This window comes from Leptinotarsa decemlineata, unplaced genomic scaffold (genome assembly GCF_025532065.1).
Source record: "Leptinotarsa decemlineata unplaced genomic scaffold, Ldec_3_MD MMD2_tig00003798_RagTag_RagTag, whole genome shotgun sequence".
NCBI classification, from domain to species: Eukaryota; Metazoa; Arthropoda; class Insecta; order Coleoptera; family Chrysomelidae; genus Leptinotarsa; species Leptinotarsa decemlineata.
The window spans coordinates 1756872-1781880 of NW_027412596.1; the positions used below are offsets into that span (position 1 = coordinate 1756872).

A 25009-nucleotide genomic window follows, 5' to 3' on the forward strand; every position below is an offset into this window, starting at 1 on the left:
GCTTATTAATCTTCTAAATATCATTTGCTACATTTTGGCACAGCTACATAGCTGTGCCACAACTTGAAGTTCATTGTGAGTAACCAGCTTCGCTTTAGAATATTTATTCATTTTCTCAATATACGAACCTCAAACAAATCACTATTTAAATTACATATCAGCTAAGCTTTTTACCATCCTGTGTCAGTATTAGCTCACCCTTGTAATGTGCTCAAGGATCTGTATCATTTTCAAAACTGTATACTTTAAAAAGATCAAATCAATTTAGCTCTCTATGTTCTAATAAATAGAGGATAGTCCTTAACGAAGGCTGGTTAGATGTATTTAGAAATGAACAGCAATTTGAAATCTGAAAATTTGGCACAAAAAGTAATTCATTTAAAATATTTTCAAGATGCCATCACTTTCCCGAAGTTAGCAAAAACTTAAGTTCAAAACCATCAGCCTCCATATACAGGGCATTTGTATTTAGAAATCACACGTTAAAAGGTAAGACCTCGTTAGTCCTTAGCACGCACAAGTTTCGATTTCTGAGGGTTGTCGTTCGTAGGGGTGCGATAGCTGGTTAACGGAAAAACATATTTTAACATAACATAATATATTTCATCTAGAACTACCATAAGGGATATCTCCAGAACTAAAGAATATATTTCAAATCTGCAAACGCATTTTTCGTAAGAACAGCCCTTTTAGGGATATTAGGAGATACCAGAAGATGACGAAAATAGTTTTCAAATTCATACAGAAGATTCCTCTCATGAATTGTTCAATATTTTTCAACAAAAATTTTTCCTATAAAATACGACGTTTTCGAAATACAAATGCTTTTAAAGCAACATCAAGTTCTTCTCCCAATCGCAATACTTCTTATGTAAAACTATTAAAAAGATTTTTTTTAAATACATCGTAGTGAAATCCAAAAATTAGTACTACCTGACCCCATCTTTGGGGCCATTGATCTAAGAAAACATTCATTTCCATTTGTCAGTACTCTGGCCAGTTTCGCTCGAATAGTGCAAATCTTTTCAATATGGGTACATTGGCTAAGAAAGTAGTTATTTTTCAAACCTACTTTGTATGTACGTTAGAAGAGATTAATGTTTCAAGATTTCATTTCGAAATATTTATTTTCTTATACGTATCTCTCCTCAATACAGTCTTCAGACTTATTTTGATTTCTATTAAGAGTGTTGGTACATGAAATATTTCTTTCCCGCTTTTGGACAACTTCCAATGAAATTGTAATTCATTGCGGGTACTGTACATACTCGATTAGACTGTTAAATTATAAGTCGTAAAATTGACAAAATGTTCAAATAACATTTCATGATTGATATTTTATTTATTCATTGACACTTATTCTATTGAATAAAATGTATAATTGATAAATGTATATGTTAATATACTGCTTGTTTATATAACAACTTTATTTTTATTCTATTTTATTTATATTTTACATAATTGTGTGTATTTTGCCTAAATTTTTTTTTCTGTACGTGTATATTCTACTTTGTCAACAAAACAAGAGTTTTTTCGACAATAAAGTATATCTTGATTGATTGATTGGATTTTTGTCTCAGAGATGGAGCTGTTACTAGTTAAAAAATCTTTCTCTTAGACGAAGGTTTCATACATACAGTCGAGTCGCGTTGAAGTCAGTAGTGTTCACCAGTCTGTAGGTGATCTACTGAGTTGATTTCAGCATGGTCCTGCTGCTGGATGAACTAGAAACACCTGTGAGGTATCTTGCATAAATGTTTGTCGGATATAATTCGATGTCAATCGTGCTATTAGCCGGGAAAGGAGTTCTCCGGTAGGCATTTACCAAAATTTACTGTGTAGGTACTTTGTGAGAGATGAATGTTTCCAGACTCCGTTTTAAAATATTCATATTCTTATACGTATGTATCTCTCCTCAATAGTCTTAAAAATTATTTTGATTTCTGTTAGAGTGTTGGTACATGGGATGTTTTCCCCAGTTAACAAATCATTCTCTAGACTAAGGTTTTATACATACAATCGAGTCACGTTAAAGTCAGTTGAGTCCCAGACACACTGCTGTTTGGATCGAGTCCTTCCTGCAGAGAGGTTATCAGGCTGGTAGATTTTATTTTTACGACCGGTTTCGGGTTTGACCCCATTATCAAGTATATATACAAGTATATACGACCGAAACCGGTCATTCATTTCATTTAAGTCATTTGTTGATATGTGAATGTGTGTTATGAAAATGTCTCAATTGAATTATATGAATGAATTATTTTCACAATATAAACTTTATTTCCAATACGTGTTTCACTAGAACAGTAGTTTTCTCAATTGGACCATTATTTATGGAAAATGCAAGTGTTATAGGTCAAACATGCTGCACTTATGCCAAGTTATCTCGTTAATACTTCAACTTTGAATAATTAGCCGTTGATTTCCCAGTTTTAGAAAAATACAATGAATAAACTCTCAATATACATTGAAAGGTATACAATATAATAAATTCAGTAGTAAAAAAGATAATCAACTCACCTACATATTTAAAAATGATTAGTGAAAATTACTGCTGAAACAGGATTTTGCTGATATAAATCAGTGAGTTATAATTGATGTTACACAGCTCTGTGATACGATTAAAATCGTGAAAATTGAGTAAACTAACCTACTGTGAGAATCGGTCAAATAGACCGTTTCCTTTTATTTATCATGGCACTTTTATGAAAATATAAAAATCCCCATTTCATCTAAACTTTTTTAAATAATTGAATATCTCTAGAATTGTTCTTTCAAGTAGTGAGTAATGACATACAAAATGTCCTGAGAATTTCCTGAAGTATCATTTAAAATTGCAAAAAATAAATTAAGACTATTATTAAATGTAAATGAAAAAAAAATAGTACATATTACTCAACTACCAAGATTTCTGCATTACAAATATTCATCTTTTTATTCGAAGTTAAAAAATACATTGAAAAAAAAATCTATTTAAAATCTGTTTTTCCGTTAACCAGCTGTCGTACCCCTACGAACGACAACCCTCAGAAGTCGAAACTTATGCGAGCTAAGGATTAACGAGGTCTTACCTTTTAACGTGTGATTCCTAACACGGGTTGGACGATAGCAAGTGAAGACCGATCGTTCAGAGTAGGGCTTGAACCACCGACCAACACGGCAGTCAATTCGAGTGAGTAAACAAAGCACCCACGTCGAACCGCTTGGCTACCGACCGACCGGACTATAATAGAAATAGGACAACCTGAATAAACTTACATCAGAATTGAAAATACAATTCAAAAATTATTACAAAAATGCAAATACATTGTAGAAATAAAAATGTTTTTGTCAACTGCAATAGAACCATGGTGAAGGTGTTTTGAAAATATTTCGAATGAATAGAACATTTTCAATTACTTGATATAAATTTTCATATTTCAAATTGTAAATACACTTTGTGTTGTTTTAACAAACTACTAAGAATTGAATTTGAACCATATAAGGAAAGTAACTACTCCCAGCTATTCTACATTTGTCAAATATTTCAATTTGAAACATCTTTTTCGGAAAAAACTAATTCCCTTTTGCTATATGGTGATAGTTATTGAATTATATTCCAGACCAAAATTATACAAGTTTCCTCTAAGATGTCATTCTTATAGATGATGAAAGAAACCACACGGTCTCAGTGTAATCATCCCTACTCTTATGAGGGGCAATAATCTGAAAGTAGTTGAATAGAACTGGCCGATACTTGATGAAAATCCATATTAAAAAACTAATGAAGCGTAAACTGCTTGAGGAAGCCATTGTATAGCTAAACAGGTGTCGTGGTCTTTGTAAAACCCCTTTATAGTGAAAATCATACAATAAACTGTATTGACTAGTTTTTTTTTTATTGTAGTAGATCACCCAATCACGTGTTGCACATTGCTTTCCCTGGACAATAAGAAGCATATGCAAGAATGGTCTTGCAGAAGAGAAAAAACCAACAAATGTCCGTTGGATATAATTCGATTTTTTCCGTGCTTAGCCTAGGAAGTGGTTGTCGAATTTACAAATCGAATTGTGAAAGATGAAATAATAGTCTAGATCAATTTCATCAATCTTGAACTTTTTTACCCTTAATAAATATCTAGATCACTTTACTTCTATTTCCCTGTTATTTTCAAAAAGTTTTGACAATGAAGTTTGATAAGGCAGTAAAAGTTCTTTAAAGAGATCAAATGTGTAAATATTGAGAAAAGAAAATGGTATCCCTGATTCCTCCGTACCAATAATGATACTAAACATTTACCTTTTTCCTTATTATTTTCCAAAGATTCAACAACTACTTCTGTATTCTGCTGTTGATTATGCCCTAAAAAAATATACCGTAAATAATGAATCATAACATTGGTGAAGACCCGAACAAAAAAAGTTCACTTCAACTAGGAAAATCTCACAGTCCACACTGCATATCGGAGACAAGTTTTTGCAGCTATACCGTGCTTTTGTTTCTTGAGTAAATCATGAAAGAAGCAGATAAATATCAAAGAGTAAAAATTTTCGTTAAACAAAAACGGTTTACACAGCCCCGTAATGTGATACTTTTCTTGATAAGCTTTGGTAATGCGCATACTTGATTGGTGAAAGGTGCATACCGAGAAAAGTTCTGGTGACGAACAAAATTTATATTTAAAATGTTCCACATTGACATTACTTACCAGAGTTGACTCTGGTGATTCGAGATTACCTAATAATGAAAAATGTATATGTATATGCATATACAACGTCTGCATATAAGTATAAAATTTAAAAGCTTTATATATATATATATATATATATATATATATATATATATATATATATAATGTAGTATAATGTAGTATAATGTAGGGGTTGTACCGTCGAATGACAGGTACAACCCCTAATTTTTTTAAATGGGAAGTATAGGCTTGTGAGATATCGTTTGAAAGGTATCTTCATTCTCTATTCAAAAATGTTATCGTTTTCAAGTTTATTGCAACAATTAATATAAAATAAATTAAAATCATGTGGTTACCGAAATTCGATAAAATACACTTATTCATGTAGAGGTATTGATAATAAGAAAGTAAGTAAAAACCATAGCAATGTTCTTTTTAGATAGTATCCTTTAAAAAACTGTAAATAATTTCCGTGGCAACATTACTTTAAAACGCCTTGTCAACTTGTTTTGTATGTTACAACATTAGTTGTATTTTAATTTGAGTTTAAAGTTCGTAAACGTCAAGTCTGACAAATGGTTAGACTAACGGAAATGTATAAAATAACAGTTTTACAAATGATTAGTTACGGAAATAAATCTCGAACACAATAGAAAGTATCTCGCTTATTTCATGAAAAATTTACTAATTTACCGCCCATATCTCAAGGAACAATAAGCAAAATAGAGAAGCAGTTTCGCGAGCTTGGTCATGTGGGGCAAATAAAAAAAGCAGCTGCCAATGTAATGAGTGATGAACTCAAATTATATGTGATGCGTTAGTTTGAGGACAACCTACATATATCGAGTAGACACAATAGAAGGTAGCTCGCCTATTTCATGAGAAATTTCCTAATTTACCACCCATATCTCAAGGAACAATAAGCTATTCAATATTCAATACCTATTCAGGAGCTCATGTAAGAAGAACTTATTTTTGTGAGCAAATGATGGGCATGTTGGATAATAATATCATCCAACTAGAAGACGTTATGTTTTCTGATGAATGTACTTTATCTCTTAACTGTCATGCTAATCGGCAAAATTGTCGCTACTGGTCAACGGAAAATCCTCACTGGATGAGAGAAGAACACACGCAATACCCTCGAAAGAATAATGTTTGGCCAGGGATTGTAGGAAACCATATCATTGGTCCCTTTTTCATTGAGAGCAACATTGAGGGTAACACATCAACAAGAGAGGCGAACTACCTGAATCAACATAAATACAACCTAGGAACTAGAAATCACCAGCCATCGGTGAATATCAAGATGAAGCCAGCCACTCGTGCTGGCGAAACGTTAGGATGCAGTTCCAAACTACGACAGCCTTCAAACCCAAATGAAGATAGTAACACTTTCTTAAGATCCATCGCCAAAGATTATAACTGAATTCCAAAGATAACTCAGTAGACGCTTTACAAAGTTAGAATCAATTGAAGAGAATCTTTTTTTTCCTTCTTTTTGAAAATGTTCAACTTGTTCAAAATTTCGACCGCAGAATACAAATTGTACATCTTTACTAAAATGTTCCAATTTTAAAGTAAAAAAAAAATGTTACATGTACAAGTAACTTAAATTTTAAATCGGTAAGCCCCAATGAGAATGTATATATATATATATATATATATATATATATATATATATATATATATATATATATATATATATATATATATATATATATATATATCTATTACGTGTAGGCTGAAGAAGTTTCAATCTCAATATTGAAACCATTGACTGGTGCTACAATACATTACTACTCCAGCAACTTTTGCATTGTTATTCAAATATTGATAACCAAACAGTTTGGTGTTGGGAAAAAAATTCCAGTAATATTTTTTTCAGGAGAGTTCAGTAATTCAGCCTAGCACCACTGATGACACTGTGGGTCAAAACAGCGCTGTATGGTGTTGAATCACAAGTCCATTTAGCTGCCTTGTAGTGAAAGACAGCGGATGAATTTCTCTCGACGATCGATGTCCAAACTTGGCTTTGCAACTGATTGCCTAGGGGAGCCTCGTTTATCTTTCATATTTGAGGATTGGGTCTTCTGTCAATCCCATAAATGGCATCTTCGTAGGGGGAGATGTCATCGCCTTTACTTTCAGGCTTGTCCTTTTTTAGGACAGTTCAGTGAGTCAGTCCAGTACCACTGATGAGACCTAGTGATCTCTTATGGTTTCCAATTTTTCCATGCCTACCATCATTATCTTGTACCAACTATACCTACTCATCAAATATGTTATATTCACAATCATTACCAATTTCTGTTTTCATTCAAAAAATTCGAAACTGGTCGCTTTCACTAATTTACATTTTCCACTGATAAATTTGAGATTTTATTTTCTTTAACTGTATTTATTCAATCCACTTATAAAACCTTTTGAAAGTTTTTACCGTCAACCATGTTAAATCGGTCGAAGTGATTGCTGCGACGAGTAAACTGAAAATGATCATGGTGCGTTTGTACTTATAATGGAACTAGATGTCGTTCGACCATCTGCTCTTGTACCTGATTGGTCCGACCCCTTTCTAATTATCGGGAGAATCTTTGTGTTACGAAGGGCCGGTATCCATTTCCATTTTGTTTGCGCATCACAGCAAGGTAGACCACCCTCCTACAGTGCTTATGTATTAGTTAAACGGCTCCTAATAAGTATCTACTAGAAGTTACCTTTTTCATTTCTAATAATTCTGAATGGAGTGAGAGTGTAACGGAAACTAGAGTTTCCGTCACATGGTCATTTAGTTCTCTCAGAAAAATTACACAAACTTTTGACTCGGTTCTTATATTATTTTATTCAATTCTTCAAAAAAAAAAATGAAATTTAAAAAATCACATGAAAAGCGAAATTTCCGATGGTACTAATAGTTATTTTTCTTGACAAAAGTTCAGCAAATGTAAAAATATGACATAACCCCAATATGCTTCTACGACAGTTGAAAGATATACAAATTGACAGTTGACAAATATATGAATTGACCAGTAGAAAAATAGAAATATATGAGAACACACTAGACTCATCGAATTGAATCTCTGATTCAAAATTACAGACTAATCATATTTCAATTTTGCACAGTTTATCGAATCAGCTGTGGATAATTGAAGATTGAATCAATATTAGTATAATTGACACTGAAATTTGAACAATATTTCCGTTTTGCATATACTGGCTTTTCAATTATTTTGCAGAACACAAAAAGTTAAAGTACACTTGTTCAGATGTATAGCAAAAGAAATAGATAAGAACTTTTTCGTAACCTATAATGCTTTAATCCCAGTTGGTGGCACTTACTAAAAAAAAACTAAAAACTAAATACAAAGTTACTTCGTACTAGCCGATGTATCGACGATTACTGAATTATCAGCAGAAAAATCAGAATCAGATTCACTTTTTCTGTACCATTATCTACAACTAATTTGTTTCATAAAATATATCATTTCAGAAATAATAAACCATATATAGTCTTGTATGAACAAGAGAGTTATTTCATAGAATTTTCCACTCTTGTTTTTTTTCAATCATGCCTTCTTTAATAAAAAAATATGGCAATTAGTTCTCATTAGATAATAGATAATTTATGAAAATTCATATGACAAACAATTCAGACTGAAAAAACTAACATAAAACATATTTTTTAGGAAACTATCAAATTTAAGTCATTACCTTCTGATTTACTTGGGCTGCTGACATCCTCTGACAACAAAGCTTCTAGTTCTTTGGCAATAATTCCTGCTCCTTTCTCATTTTTATGGATCATATCTAAAACCCCATCGGAAAAATAAGATAAACAATACAAAATTTGTTGACCTACCTACCTGTAGTTTCTTTGTCAGTGTTATCTATTTCTTCATCACTTGAACTACCTGAAATAATAATTCATACAAGTATCAAAATTCAAAACCACTTAAGTAACTCTATTAAAGAATACAATATTTACTTCACCTAGGGTGCAATAAGCAGCAAGAGTCCCAATCTCTATTTCCATATCGTCAAAAAAGAATATACCCTGAAATTCTCATTGTAAAAACTCTACTCTTATTATTGTCAGATAACCTTTTACACAAAATGTTGTTTGGAATATGAAAACATTTATTCATTTTAAATGAATAAATTGTTAGTAGTATTGAGTGAACATAATGACTCAAATCCGGAATAGGATGTTTGTGATCTCAGATTTCAATGAACCTTTTTCCTGAAGTACGAAAAATCAGTCACTAGCAGCGCTAGTAGTTCGGTAGGGACAAACACTGCCTAATCCTCATATAAACATATGTACAATTAAAAAATAATGTTTTTAACAGAAGAAGATGTTCCTGGAGCAAAACTAAAATTTGCAACTGTAAAGGATAACAATGTTGTAACATTAAAACGTTGGCTTGCATTCCGTAATTTAAAATAACTGAAAAAAAAGTGAATTAATAGACAGGTTAGGTGGTATACAGACTCTAGTAAAAGAGTAGCGGTAAATTGAAACTGTAATAAAAGAAATTAAAAATAATTATGAATTTCAGATTAATTTCCGAGTGAAATATGAATCAAATATAGATGGTAATGAAATTAATTTAATGAAATATAATAAATGAATATAATTTAGTAAACGATTGAGGTTATATATCATTCTAATCAATGGTAAATAACTATGAAAAATTTACTATTCATTTCATGTTTAGAGCATACATATGAATATTCATTTATTTTTGGCACTGTTAAATCCACTCTCCTCGAAGCATGTATCCATTTCTTACATCTAACCTCATTATTATGAGGTTTTTATAAATGGTATAAAAAACACGTTTTCTTCCGGATATCGATTATCCGACGTACAATTCGCAAAACGGTACAATAACAAATTAATATTATGTAAATAACACTGTTTTACATGTGAATAGTTTATTGTTTGTCCCTACTACTAGTGCTGCCTCTCGTGACATGTTTGCTGTACTATTCTCAGGAAAAAGGCTCATTAGTTGGGCATTTGTGGTTAACGCTGCAAATAGACAGAAAGTGGTTCCCCATTTGGCGGTAGATGTATAAGCTTTGTTACCGACCCACATTATCGTGTTTATTTTGAAACATAAACTACATCGTTACCATAAAAGCATACAGGGTGTTTCCTAATTACTATACGAAATTTCAAAGTATGATTCACTAGGTCCTTTTAAGAAAAAACATTCTGTGAACATATTGTCTTGAGTTGCTTCGTTTCTGAGATACAGGGCGTTGAAGTTAAAACAACACGGTATCTATAAAATATCATAAATACCCTTACACCGATTTGGTTGGAATTTGCTATAGTTATTTGAAGTAATGAGGCGCTTATTTTGCCCGATTGAGATTGAAATTATTAGGTCCAGTAAGAAAGAAAGAAAGAAATTTTATTGACCTCAAATTAAAATTTCTATTACATTCGAAAATTTCCGCAATAACAAAATTTGTTTAGGTACATCCTACAGAAAATATGAATAATTAACATTCAGTGCATAAGAAAAAAACTCACAATACAACAGTTATGACTCATTTGCATGTGAGGAATCACCACATATCAGTATTCCATAGTTTATGTGGTAGTGAGCCATTCCAAAATATTGTTGTAAATAACGCCGACCGCCACTGGTAACCTTAAAACAAACGTGACGTAGCTGAGAGCATGGGACTATTCAATGTTACCTGCCGCTCGAGAAAGAGCAAGAAACATGCTACCGATGTCCATAGAACTTCGGCGAAATTCTACGCTGTTCCATTGCGTTATTTGAACGCTGGCTACAAGCGTATTCGGACAGTCAAGTACACGGTGAAGTGGACGTAACACTGTGGTATGCCAAGTGATCTAGTAAGGCGATACATTAAAATAATAGTTGAATTTTTAATTGAAGTGTTTGTTGTATTTAAAGTGAAATAAAATGAAGTTTGATAATTCAGTGTAGTCAATTATTCATATCAGGACTGCGAGCTGGTCAATTTTGAGGTCCTGCCTGCACGTCCAATCCAGCGATTAGGGTAGGTTATGTCGAAATTGACGAGCAAGAACACTAAAATGAGCTGAAGCCCCGTCGTGCATAAACCACATGTTGCCTCTAACAAGTACCGCCACTTTTTCTAACAAAATGGGTAAATGATCTCGCAAAAAGTCCGTGTAGGATTCATCTGTTAATCTTGCTGGTAAAAAAATGGGAATATGAGGTAGTCACCAATTAATCCTTCCCAAACGTTCGGCGAAAATTGTTCCTGAAAATGACTTTCTCTAATAACGTGAGGATTTTCGTCGGCCCAAAAGTGGTTATCGTGAAAGTTCATAATATAGCATACCGTGAAAAATTTGATTCGTCCGTAAATGAAATATTTGTTAAAATATTATTATATGCCATCGTATGAATCAACCACCTGCAGAACATTAATCTTGGGTGAAAATTCCGAGGCAGTAGAGCTTGGACCCGCTGTGATAGTTCATCTAGTTCAGGCGTTGTTACAGTTTCCGGTCTTCCATCACCTGCATTTTCATTAAAACTCCCAGTTTCATATAATCTTGCATCTAGCGTTCTAAATGTTTTAGCACATTGAATTGTTGAGATATCTGTCCTGGTGAATTATCCGTGCTTCTTCCTCATTTCCATTTGCTAATTCATAAATAAAGTGCAGGTCAGCCTTTTCAGCGTTAGTAAAATTATTCATGATGACATCACTGCTAATTGACAAATCTGACTTTCACTAATATGACAACACTGTCAGCTGGTCTCCAAAGCAGATGTTCATGATATGCAAAGTGGCTTCAATTTTTTTTCTCGAAAACGAAGCTAGATATGAAGAAAACCCAAGCGACGAAAAAGTTGCATTTTTAGTTGATTTATCTTTAAAAAGAACAACAAGTCAGTGGCGTACTTTTCTTTCCCAATATTGTTGGCTGTGGTGTCCACTGAGATTCCACTGGACCTAGTAATTTCAATCTAGTTAGGGCCTAGGAGGGGCCTCATTACTTAGGTAGCCGGGCGGTTCGACGTGGGTGCTTTACTCTTTCAATCGACCGAAGTGTGAGTCGGTGGTTCAAGCCGCAAGCTGAACGATCGATGTTTACTTGCTATCATGATATTCATGATATTTTATAAATATCGTTTTTTTCAAACTTCAACGCCATATATCTCACAAACGAAGCAACTTTGGACAAAGGTTCATAAGAACCTTTTTTTTTAAACAACCTAACGAATCACCCTCTGAAGTTTCGTATTGTAGTCAGGAAACACCTTGTATACCAAACAAACGTAAATGAATAAACTAGAGGCTAAAAATGTTTCGCGAGAATACACTGACGTATATATAAATATGGGCAGATAGAGCGATAAAGCAGAGCAGACTAGTTCGAAGAATATTTCCAAGAGCAAAACAACAAAGATAGAAGCAATAGTAACAAATGAAATAATTATGAAATGTAATTGAAGTAAGTGTTGTGTTGTATTTTGAGTCAAAATTGGCTAAGAATACCACTTATTATTATATTCAGTATTAAGAGAAAGATACTTAACAATAAGAAGAAATAGAAAAAAAATTCAATGTTTACAATAAGAAGAAATAGAAAAAAAATTCAATGTTTTTGATCTCATTTATTTGAAATTATTATTTTTTCATTGAATTTAAGGTTAATCCTATTGCATAAATTGGATGGCTATACCAGTAAACTTGAAATTTTCAAAAATTATTATAAAATTATAATTTTAGGGATATCAAATTTTCTTTACTCCATATGGGGTATGTCATGCGATAATTTATGATCTGCTAATGCTACACTGTTACTTGATATCATGCATCTGACAAACAAAATGAATAACTACATGCCTCGAATACTAGGGTGAATAATCATTTATTGATTGTTGAAGACTGTAAACTTGTTAAAATTTTATATATTTTGTATCATTTTATAACTGTTCAAAAGTAATGATCATGCCCATACAAAACTGTGGGGAAAAGTAATTTTTACAAATATTCTATTCTGAATTTAAACAACAGTGAATTTTTTTAAATTGTGGAATTGCATCAGATTTAATGAAAAAGAAAAACACTAAGGCATAAACTATTTCACACAATCCAAAAAAAAAAACGATTTTTCCACACACCAGACTGTAATACTCTTCTCAACACGTGTTTAACCAGTAAAGTTGGTGTCAACAGCATGCCAACTTGTTTGGTTGAATGGTGGGACTATGAATGTCTCACTATTATCCATATTAAAAAATGGTGGCATACATAATTCAAAAATAAATTTAGATGATGTCTTCATAAATGTTCGACTTGTTAAAAAGAAGATGAATAAAAGTTTATTGATATTCAATTCAAAACATGATATACTAATGTTTAGATCAAATTAAAAAAAAAAGACACAAGTGACTTTGTTTATACAAACTCAAAGGACAAGATGATGCAAAGTAAGAACTCTGATAAACATAGCGAGGGCTATGATGCAACAAAATGTCATCTTCTGTTTCGTAGACGAAAGGATCATTCTTCATATCCCACTAATTTGAGAAAAGTATTAACTATATTTTTTGTATTTGAAAAAATAATTGGTGAATGGCTTAAAGTGAAATTGGGTATTCACCTTGTAGGATATCAATTAGATAAGTTAGTGTGTAGGAAATAACATACTGAATACTGGAATTTTATCAAGTATCGGCCAGTTCCATAACTTTGTTCAAGAAATAGTCTAGTGTCTAGACCAGGGGTCGGCAACCTGCGGCTCGCGAGCCACATGCGGCTCTTTTGATGCCAAGTTGTGTCTCTTCAATTTCATGCGCAAATATTAATAATTATATTATTTTATTTTTAAAACTCATAAAAATATTATACTGAAAAAAAAAAGTTTTAAATTTAAATTAAATTTATTCTATTTAAAGTTTTAAATAGGATAAAAACAGTCACCAGAGAACAGTGAGAATAAGTGGGGTAGAGAGTTTACGGACGGTTGATTGCCCGCTTTGGCAACACTGTTCTGTTTGTTTAGTAGGTTAAAAACACTCAACAGAGAACAAGACAGTGTGAATAAGTGGGGGTGAGAAGAACTATGTGAGACAAGAAACCATTTCAAGAATTATCTTCTTCTCTTTATGTGAGACAAGAAAGAGACATATTTAAATGAAAGATTTTTTAACTTTGATTGGTGCGCTGTTTAAATACAACTTGAATATTAGATAAGAGAGTGAAACGGTAAGGCGCTGCGGTTTGTTAAAAGAGAAAAGAAACTGTGTACTTCAACGCTCGCTGTCAGAGTCAGAACTCTCTCAGAATCAATAGGTAAATATTTTCATAGTTATAGTACTATTGTGTTCTGTTTGTTTCATGTTGGTATGATACGTATTATACAGTAAAACTTCTATATAACCCCCCCCCCCTCCCCGTTTATAACGCTTTCCCGGATATAGTGCTGTTTTTCTTTATCCCAAAATCATTTCTATTGAATTTCATTGACAATTTTTTCGTTATTACACTTTGCTTGCTAAAATGGAACTTGGTTTAGCAACAATATATTGTAATTCATCGCTAAACATTCTCTTATTAATTTTATTTCCAATTTTATACTGTAATAATTATGCAGTTCTTCAAGTTTGTTTTTCTTTACAAATTCCTTTCAATGTTCGACAACTTAACTAATTCAATGGATGTAACGTGATTTTCAGAGGTCCTTTTTTTCTCAGAACCCATTAAACGGGGAAAGCTTTCCGGTTTTTTTTTGCTCTAGTTTCCATCACTTAATTTTCTTATGTATTGGTTTCGTTTCCTGTTATTGTTTCTTAAGAGTTAACACACGTAAAATATTTTTCAACGTGAAAACCGTTCGAAAGTTTTAAATTTTGAACCTGTTTTCGCGGTGGCTTCAACAACGCGAAAATCATACAGTTAAAGAAAAAATGAAAATCATCTACGATTACAATAGCATGATTTTAAATTAAAATGATTTTGCGCCAATCATTGAAAAGGATTTATTTTTTAAATCTTTTATAAATTGTCCATTTTGTAAAATGATGTTAATTACTTTTGTTCAAACAAAATAATTTTATCTGTTTCAAACCATTCATTTTTAACACACAAATCACCGTGATTTTTGTTCTCTGGCTTGAGAATGATTTCTGTGAATATCAGATTCACAATTTGTGCACTATGCAACGTGTTTATCGATGATGTATATTGTCAAATATAAAATTTCCCGTTTATAACACTTTCACGGTTAAAACGCGTGTTCTCTACTCGCCAAGAGAAGCGTTATAAAGACGCTTTACTGTATATGAATATGATCTATATGTGTTGAGCTTTCGGTAGCGAGGAAGCAAATATACTTCTATGGTTAATTTAAAAAAATGAATTTGTCTGGAGGTACACTACTTGTGCATACGTTTGACGTTTAACAAAGTTCACTTCTTTACACATTAGCAATTAACGAAATTAACTATTTAATTAAAGGTTTATTAACCCCGTTTTAAATAGCTGAAAAAATTTTAAAATCTTTATTTCAGCTCCGCCATCAGAATGGCATCTGATAAAAAGAAGAGACGAACTGAAGAAGAAAATAGAGCATTTAATCAGGATTGGACAGAGCAGTTTGCGTTCATATGCAACACAGATGGCCTTCCGACTTGTCTGATTTGCCAAGAAAAACTTGCACACAATAAGAAGTCAAATTTGGAGAGACACTTCACTACAAAACATACCCAATTCGCTGCCAAATATCCATCCGGTGACACACGAAAAAAAGCTGTTAAAGAGCTTCAAAAACAAAAACAGCAGTCGAGTTCTATGCTAAGTAACTGGGCGCAATCTTCAAATAATGTAAACCTGGCAAGCTTCGCAATATCACTACAAATTGCAAAAAGAGGGAAACCATTCACAGATGGTGAGTACGTCAAAGATTGTTTCATACGTGGAGCTGAAGAACTGTTTCGTGATTTCAAAAACAAAACCGAAATCATGAAGAAAGTTAAAGATATGCCATTATCTGCTAAAACAGTACAAGATAGAACTTCAAAAATGTCTTCAAATATAACACACATGCAAGTGGAAGACATTCAACTGGCTTCTGCTTTATCAATTGCTATTGATGAGTCTTGCGACATAAAAGACACGGCACAAGTTACCCTTTTCGTCAGGTATATGTCGTCCCAAGGTCCAAAAGAAGAACTGCTAGGATTGCTGCCGCTCTCAGGGCAAACTCGTGGAGAAGATATAGCAAATGCTGTGCAAAAATGCCTGGAAGACTATGAAATCGATATAAATAAAATCGTTTCCATAGCAACTGACGGAGCCAGAAGTATGACAGGAATACATAGAGGGGTAACAACAATTCTTCGGCAAAAAATAAACCACGAAATTTTAACGTTTCACTGCATAATTCATCAAGAGGCGCTTTGTGCCCAAACATTCCCGACTGAAATGGTTGAGGTCATGAACTTGGTTATTAAGATCGTTAACAGCATTTTGGCAAAAGCACTCTACCATCGCCAGTTTCAGGAATTTCTTGAAGAAATAGAAAGCCAGTATTCTGATCTACTTCTGCACAATAAAGTGCGATGGCTTTCCAAGGGTAACGTATTGAAACGTTTTGCTTCTTGCTTGACTGAAATAAAAATTTTCTTCGATGAAAAAGGCATTGTCCATCCCGAATTGAAAGAAGACAAATGGCTGCAAAAATTCTACTTCATGGTGGATATCACAATGAAACTAAACGAGCTAAATGTCAAACTGCAAGGAAAGGGAAACCCAGCCTATGCCTTGCTTGAAGAAGTGGTTTGCTTTGAAAATAAATTACTTCTTTTCATCGAAGACATGGAGAGTGGAAAATTACTTCATTTCGAAAATCTGAAGCAATATCGCGATGAAAACAATGCAACTATTGACACAAATTACTTCAGCATTACTATAAATAAAATGAAGGATGGATTCGCTGAGAGATTTGAGCAATTTAAAACCAACGCAATTACTCTGGCGTTCATAGTAAATCCTCTCACCACAAATTTAAAGGAGATCAATATTGAGCCATTTGGGATTGATGCTGGTTCGTTTCAAATGCAATTGTTGGATTTGAAAACCAAACATTTGTGGAGTGGAAAGTTCACAGAACTCAAGAGCAAATTAGAAGAGTTGGAGGTCCAGAAAAGCATGCACATTACGCAGCACAAGTGGACAGCTCTAAAAGAAATGCCGCGAGTTGAGGCACTCGTATTTGATGCATGGAATAGTCTCCCAGAATGCTTCAGTGAGGTGAAGAAGTTGGCATTTGGCGTGCTGACAATCTTCGGGTCAACATATTCGTGCGAGCAAGCGTTCTCTTGCATGAATATAATAAAAAGTAAAACAAGAAGCCAGCTAACAAATAAAAATTTAGAGGCGTGCTTGAAACTAAAAACAACAAGCTATGAGCCAGATTTACCAAAACTTTCAAAAGGCATGCAAGGCCAATGCTCCCATTGATGAAAAACTTGTAAATGTTATACAATGGTTATAGTTATGTACAATAGTTATATAAATGTTTTGTGCGATTCATTTGTATGTTTTTATGTGAATAAATATTATTTCATATTTAAAGCTATTTATTTTAAATAAAAAATCAAATTTATCTACCTAATCCTAATCAAATACCATAATATTGAAACAAAAATGTTAGTGGCTCTTTGAAAACTGGGAAATTTTGTAATTTGTAACTTTTGGCTTTTCCGTCTCAAAAGGTTGCCGACCCCTGGTCTAGACCATCTAATGATACCACCAATTTGGATGATAAAATGTGAGTCAAGAAGCGTGTTACTGTTCTGGTATGTGAAATAAGTTTTTTTGTTGAACTACTTTTTCGCCATAGGAACCAGTTCTACCTTTCAATTTCATATAGGTTGAATTGATTGAATATACAGGCATTTCTTTAATGCCCCCCCTTTCATTTTTTGAACGGGTCAACTCAAAAACTTGAAATTTGGGATAATGAAATGATTGCATAAATACTTTATTTTGAAGTGAAATTGACAGATGAAACTTTCAAGATAGCGACTGAGTGCCATCTGGGGGAAAAAAAATTTTAAAAATTGAATGGAAAGGGGGATCTAGTGACACATCATTTTGAAGCTCCTGACGAATACTTCACAACCCTAGAATATGAAGTCAATATCTTCACCTACTACAAAATGGCAGAACATTTATTAATTTCCTGAAGACAAAACACATTAATATCGATATTTCTAGAAATATTCCTTTTTATCTGCCATATGGCAATTTCAACAACCCGATAAGGTTTGTTTAGTTATTTTTTGTTTGCCGTTATTGGAGTGACACCAACCCTCACGTTTTCCGGGAAACACATACCCAATATCTAGAAAAAATTAAGGTTTGGGCAGGAATATTGGGAAACCATATTGTAGGACATCTATTTATTGATTAAAATTCAACAGTGAAAATGTATTTGAATATGCTGGAAACTATAGATAGATAGATAGAGAGATGACCCTCTCATCACTGAAGTCGTCGAAGCGAATCCTAATGAATTCGATATGGATATTGTATTCCAACAATATAGAGCACCACCACATTACTTCAGACAAGTAAGAAACTATTTGGATACTACTTTTCCCGGTCGTTGGATTGGCTGTCGAGGTCCTACAGAATGGCCAGCCCGCTCGCCAGATTTGACACCTTTGGACTTTTCTTATGGGGATATTTGAAGCAAAAGGTGTACGAAACTGAACCTGCTTCAATATTGGATATACGGCAGAGAATAATAAATAGTTGTAGAGATATTGACGTTACTGTGTTCGAAAACGTTCGGCGTGAAATATCGGATAAGCTGTTCATATGTCAAGAAGTTCAAGACAACTATTTTGAGCATCTTCTGAACTGACCTCAAATTTAGTACCTCATATTATGTAGTTAAATGTTAATGTATTCAGGCAATTATTAAAAGTTCCGCCATTTTGTAGTAGTTGAAGATATTGACATTATATTCTAGGGTTCTGAAGCATTTGTCAGGAGCTTCAAAAAGATGTGTCAGTCGCCACCTTGAAAGTTTCATCTGTCAATTTCACTTCAAAATAAAATATTCATGCATTAATTTCATTATCCCAAATTTCAATTTTTTTAGTTGACCCGTTCAAAAAATAAAAGGGGGGGGGCATTAAAGAAATGCCCTGTATTAAAAATTAGGATATGGAAATTTTCATTTTGATGTTTCAGCATTAATATTCAACCATTACAAGAACTATGGTAACAATTATACAGGGTGTAACTGAATAAGTGTTAAACATTTAAGGAGGTGATTCCTCATCGAAAAAAAGATGGGATCTTTCATATAAAGAAACTTCATTGGAGCATCCCTTGTTAAGATACAGCCCCTTAAAGGGGGTACATAAAATTTGTATAACAATTTTTTTCACAAGCACTAAAAAAGTTACAATATTGAAATTAACCTGACGTTTGGACTACCAAAAAGACACTTAGCCAGAAATTTATTTGGTTTACCCCATGATTGTAAGGGGTGGAAAACGCAACTCCTAAAATGTATTTCCAATGTAACTTTTTGTCTTATTATTTGTTTACCATTTAAAAATTTATTTCCGATAGCCTGTTTCATTCTAAACAAAAAATGTCTCCTAGGTTTTTTGCCCAAAATAAACCAGTTCACAGCAAAACATTATTTTACGAACAACTACAGAGATACATCGTCATAAATGCGAAAATACAAAATTAATCTATCTAGTAGGTCGCTATTAGCGATAGTGACAATTAAATTGGTATGACGCTGTCAGTTTGTGAATTGTCGAAATTGAATTAATACTAATTGTGTGTTGTTGTTCTGTTCTTAATTTGTTAGTTGTTATTAAAATGGCATACACAAATGAGGAAATGGCTGATATGCATTACGTTTACGGTCTGTCGCAGGGAAATGGGTTAGAAGCTTCTAGAAGATATGCTGAAATGTATCCTCAACGGCAGCATCCTTCACATAGAATATTTGCTCGACTTCATCAACGATTACCAGAATATGGTTCATTCGACAAAAGAACGCAGGATTGTTGTCGCCATCGAGAAGTACGAACACCACAGCTTGAGGAAGCAGTACTTAATTTGATTGAAGAACAACCTACTAACAGTACTAGAAAGATTGCTTTCCAGGTAAATGTTGATCATACGACGGTATTTCGAATTTTAAAGGAACAACTCTTATACCCTTACCATCTGCAACAAGTACAGGCACTGTTACCGCGAGACTTTCCGAACCGTCTTGAATTTTGCAATTGGATGCTGGAAATGATTAGAAGAAATTGTGACTTTCTGAAGACGATAGAATTCACAGACGAATGTAGTTTTTCTCGGGACAAGATTATTAATTTTCATAATTACCACATATGGCCCGCTAGATCCCCGGATCTCAATCCTCTCACCCACAGCATTTGGTTTATCGTACTCCTGTTCGCGATGTAGAGGACTTAAGAAACCGCATCATCAATGCGTGCAGGGAAATCAGAGAGACTCCAGGAATATTGTGCCGATGTCTAGACGCATGCGTAATGTCTGAAGGTAGACATATTGAACATTTACTATGATTTCTAGATGTTGTGTGTTTTGTTATTAATAAATTAGTTTTGTTTATTACCCTTTAATCGTTCAATGCAGGTACTAACTAGAAAATAACAATAAATCCAGTTCGCATTTATGACAATGTATCTCTGTAGTTGTTCGTAAAATAATTTTTTGCTGCAAACTGGTTTATTTTGGGTAAAAAAACCAAGAGACATTTTTGGTTTGGAATGAAACAGGCTATCGGAAATAAATTTTTGAATGGTAAACAAATAATAAGACAAAAAGTTACATTGGAAATAAATTTTAGGGGTTGCGTTTTCCACCCTTTACAACCATGGGATAAACCAAATAAAGTACTGGCTAAGTGTCTTTTTGGTAGTAAAAAACGTCAGGTTAATTTCAATATTGTAACTTTTTCAGTGCTTGTGAAAAAATTGTTATACCCCCTTTAAGGGACTGTATCTTAACAAGGGATGCTCCAATGAAGCTTCTTTATTTGAAAGATCCTATCTTTTTTTCGATGAGAAATCACCTCCTTAAATGTTTTACACTAATTCAGTTACATCCTGTATAGGACACAAAACAAAAACTGTCTTTAATTTTGAACAAAAAATATTTTTACGTTATTCAACAATGATGCTGTTCATGCTAAAAATAATGATCTCTTATAGACATATATTTTTCAATTCGTTGTGATCTCTTAATACAAATTATATATCTTATAAGATTTTTACAAATTTGCTACTATTTCACTGCTAATGAAAATATTTCTATTCAATTATTTTCATGTTATGACGTGCACAGGCATATGAAAAGCGTAGTTATACCACCAACCAACAGAGTTATTAATCTAGTCATTCAGTAACGGAAAAATTACCTAAATTATTGACATTTTCGCTGATGTCAAATTCATATGATTTGGTACTCTGCTGCGAGAGGGAAAACTCTTCCTGACTGTCCGGTATTTCCTCCAGATTAGCCAAGTCTTTTTTCTCTACTGAATTCTTGTCCTCACATACACTGACAAAATCTTTATTGAAATTCATTTCTCTATCTATGTCAGTTTCGTCACTATCGTTATCATTACCTTTAGCTTGATTATACCCTCCTGCAAATCTGTTAACTATATCTTCATCTTCGGTGACACCTGGAGATCCACCGGAACTATAATTATGTTCACTGTGTATGTAGCTTGTGTCAATAATGTCCAATGAATCAGAAAGTGACTTTTGACAATCTTCTTCATCACTTCCATTTTCTTGTGAGGAGAAACTTGGAGAAACTATGTTATTTTCATCTGTCTCATTTTTACAATTCCGATTTATAGTGTCAGAATCGCTGTCCTCTATTTCAAGTTCCGAGTTTACTTTATCTGATACTTTGTTATCAGTTTCTCTAGAATCACTATCTTCTATTTCAGGATTCTGAACGATTTTTTCATTTTTTGCAGGGTCGTCAATGTCTGAAATAGAAGCACAACTGTAATTGTGTTCATTCAAAAGATCTGATACCGTGAAGGATTGACTGTCAGAGATATTAGTATCTTCATCTGAATCCCATTTTACTGTTTCCACAGAAAAAGGATTGCTAATATCATCTTCTCTTTCATTCACATCAGGTTCTATTGAATCTTGACCCGACTTGGAATGATCTCTGTTACCTTCATTTTCTACATTACTAGTGTCTGTATCAGATAATTTTTGAGTAGCCAAATAATATACATTACTGGTGTCATTTGCAACATCTTTATTTTCTCCAGCAGACACTCTCTGACTGTTTTGCTTATCAATACTTCCTGCTTCTGTTTGTTCAATCGTAGTTATGACCTGGGTTGCTTCATCTTCATCAAAACCTAAATGAATATATGATGTTTCAGATATCTTTTGGGTGGGTTGAAAATAAATTTCATTATCTGAAGACTCAGAATCTTCACAACTTTTTTTATTGTCATCATTTTGAAGAGACTCATCGGGTGTTTTGAAAAATATATCATCAACGATTCCATCCTCGATATTATCTGTTGAATCAGAATTTTCATTTTCAGAGATTTTTTTATTAAGATAATTGCTTTTGTCGTATGTAGAATTTGTATCTTCATTTCCACAACCCAGATATTCCACTTTTTTTCTACTTGTGAGTCTTTCAGACTGGTCATCAGGATAATTCAAAGTATCAATGGAACTATCCTTACCCTCTTTACTGACATCACTTCTATCAGGACATTTTTTCTCAGAGCTTGTCATTTTTGTATGCTCATCTGAATTTTTCATGGCCGTCTCTTTTGCATGTTCATTTTTACCATTGTGACTGTTTAGATTTTCTGTTTGTTCATAAGAATTTATTTCATTATCAATAGCAGACAATTCACCATCCCTATCATTTTTATTCTCCTGATGTTCCATATTTGTATTTTCTGAATAATGAGGAATATTAGCAGTTGCAGACTCTATGTAACCCTCTGAATTTGGTTCACTCGGTAGCTTTTTAGAATCAGACTCTTTCTGTTTCTTCTCTTCAGTTCTACTGCCATACTGATATGCTGAAAAATTTTCAAGGATATCAGACTGTGGATTTCCAGAATCACAGCTGGTAGAAACCGGAGAGGTGATAATTTCAATGAAAGGATCTTTTGTTTGTGAGCATTGATTATCTGTACGCTTAATCAACGTATCAGGTAACCCAGATTTATTGTCAAATATGCTGGTGACTGTAGTTTCATCCAATTTATCAACTAATGTGCTATCTGTAATACACTCTGTTGTCACTTCTTCAACGGATGAGTTAGCTAAGGTACTTTCACTCGATGAAGAATTTGATATATCAGTACTATCAGCAGATGTTGAAGATTGACTATTCGTAATATTACCAGAATCAGATTCTATTGAATGCTTTTCTACATGTTCTTGTGAGTTGAAAGAGCTATCGAGATCCTGTGATGAAGATATATTTTTAGATGATTTATTTTTTTTGGTTATTTGCATAAAACTGTCAATAGTATAACTTGACCCAGATGAGTACTTATCAGAGTCATTAGTCGATTCATCTATATCAACAGGAATTTTCAATATTCTGGATCCTTTTTCGGAAGTTTTGCAAGGAGACTGTGAATCATTGTTGGAAAGTTTAACAGTTTCAAAACTACACTCACTGTCACCATCGCTAGACATACAAGGTGAACCATTATGAATTAAACTCTCGGCAGGTTGCTGTCCTGTGTCATTTGATATGTTCAGAATGTTTTTGCTTCCTGCAGAAACTGGTTGAGTTAAAGGTTTTTTATCAAAATTCGTTTTGGAAACATTAGTCCCATCTTCATCATTCTCTACCAAGATATGATTTTCATTTTCCAGATTTGTCATAGATTCTGAGGATATTATTCCATTAACAAGATTCTCAAAGGTTCCTGGATTAGTGGCTTTCGGTGGTGTGTCTAAAATTATTTGAAATACATATACATTTTGGTAATTATACTTGATATTTGAAGATATGTTAACTAAATGTGTATTCTCTTATAGACAACTTGCATGACATATTTATACGATAAAGTTTCAATTTAATTTTACTGAGAACACTTTGAAAATTGTCAATAGTAAATTTTTTATGGTATTCATTATTATACATGTCAACTTTTAAAATATTCAACTTCATTGCCCAGACAAATAAAAGCAAAATTCTCATTTGCCAGCATCAACTACGTTTTCAGGTACACAAATCACAAACGAGATTGTATGTACCTATTGGATGAGAAAGGTTACCCGAAGGTAGTTTGACAATAATCTAGCCTAAGATAGCTAACGATTTTTTTTGGTTATGACCTCAATGCTCGTTGGGAAGAGTAAAAACCCACTGTGGGTGGGTTCGTTATTTTGATGAAAGAAAACTTTCTTGCTAGTCAAACCGCGCCGTTCTTTCAACAACTTGGCATCGAAACGGTACGATTCAGCTGCTTATTATTGTTTTACCTATTTCCAATTAATCAAATACAGTGAATAACGCCTTTCACATCCCAAAAAACGGCTTTCTTCAATATACCTTTGGCTTTTTTGTTCACTGCTTTGATTTTTCTTTCGTTTCAGGTGTGAGAGTGGACTCTGTTTTCATCAAACACACTTTCTACCATGAACAGAGGTTAGCTTGTCAAAATAATGGTGCAGACTCACATTTCAGGTGAAAGTACTCAAACCACTGAATGTTATTCAAATTTTTCCATTCTTCAAAAACCACAAAAGTGTCTTGCTTTCATCGACTATTGAACTCAAACTAATTATTTTTGGTTGACATTTTGACAGATGTAATATTTTAGATGGCACATGTTAAACGAAGAGCAATTCGTTCTCTATCGAAGACTAGATTCTTGTCACACCAATCTCATACTATAATTGTTAAAAGTATTTCTTGAATGAAGTAGGAAAAAATGGTTAGTATGCTCCCAAAATCAAAACTTACAAACATTCAACTTATTTTCTATTAGTATCTCTAGAACTTCACTTAATAGTTTATTCAATATTGTTTAATTACACTATTACAATTAAAATGGTTTCAATAACGTTTGGCATCTCCTTTTAAATCACACTCAGGAGGCTCAACATCAATACTATTTTCACAATAACACCCTCATATATTTTCATCAAACGAATATGTTTTATTGAATACAAAATGATTACTTAGCCTTTGTTTGTGTTTAAAAAAAACATAGAAAAATTCATTTAAGTACCAATCATTAGAACTATACCTGTGGCTGGCCCTCTCATTCAGTT

At 33.2% G+C, this 25009-nt stretch overlaps 1 protein-coding gene across 7 annotated transcripts in view; it reads right to left on the reverse strand.

The window, feature by feature from the left end:
- LOC111512393 (uncharacterized) overlaps positions 1-25009 on the reverse strand; it is a 99193-nt gene that overhangs the window by 52843 nt on the left and 21341 nt on the right. For 4 of the 7 annotated variants that reach the window (XM_074178442.1, XM_074178439.1, XM_074178438.1 and 1 more), the window contains 4 exons: positions 21130-23682; positions 8534-8581; positions 8382-8477; positions 4280-4342 (listed from right to left, as the gene is read on the reverse strand). In XM_074178442.1, coding sequence (XP_074034543.1) covers positions 4280-4342; positions 8382-8477; positions 8534-8581; positions 21130-23682 — 2760 coding nt within the window. The remainder of the gene's footprint in view (positions 1-4279; positions 4343-8381; positions 8478-8533; positions 8582-21129; positions 23683-25009) is intronic. The other 3 variants (XM_074178443.1, XM_074178441.1, XM_074178444.1) reach the window with 2 other exon arrangements.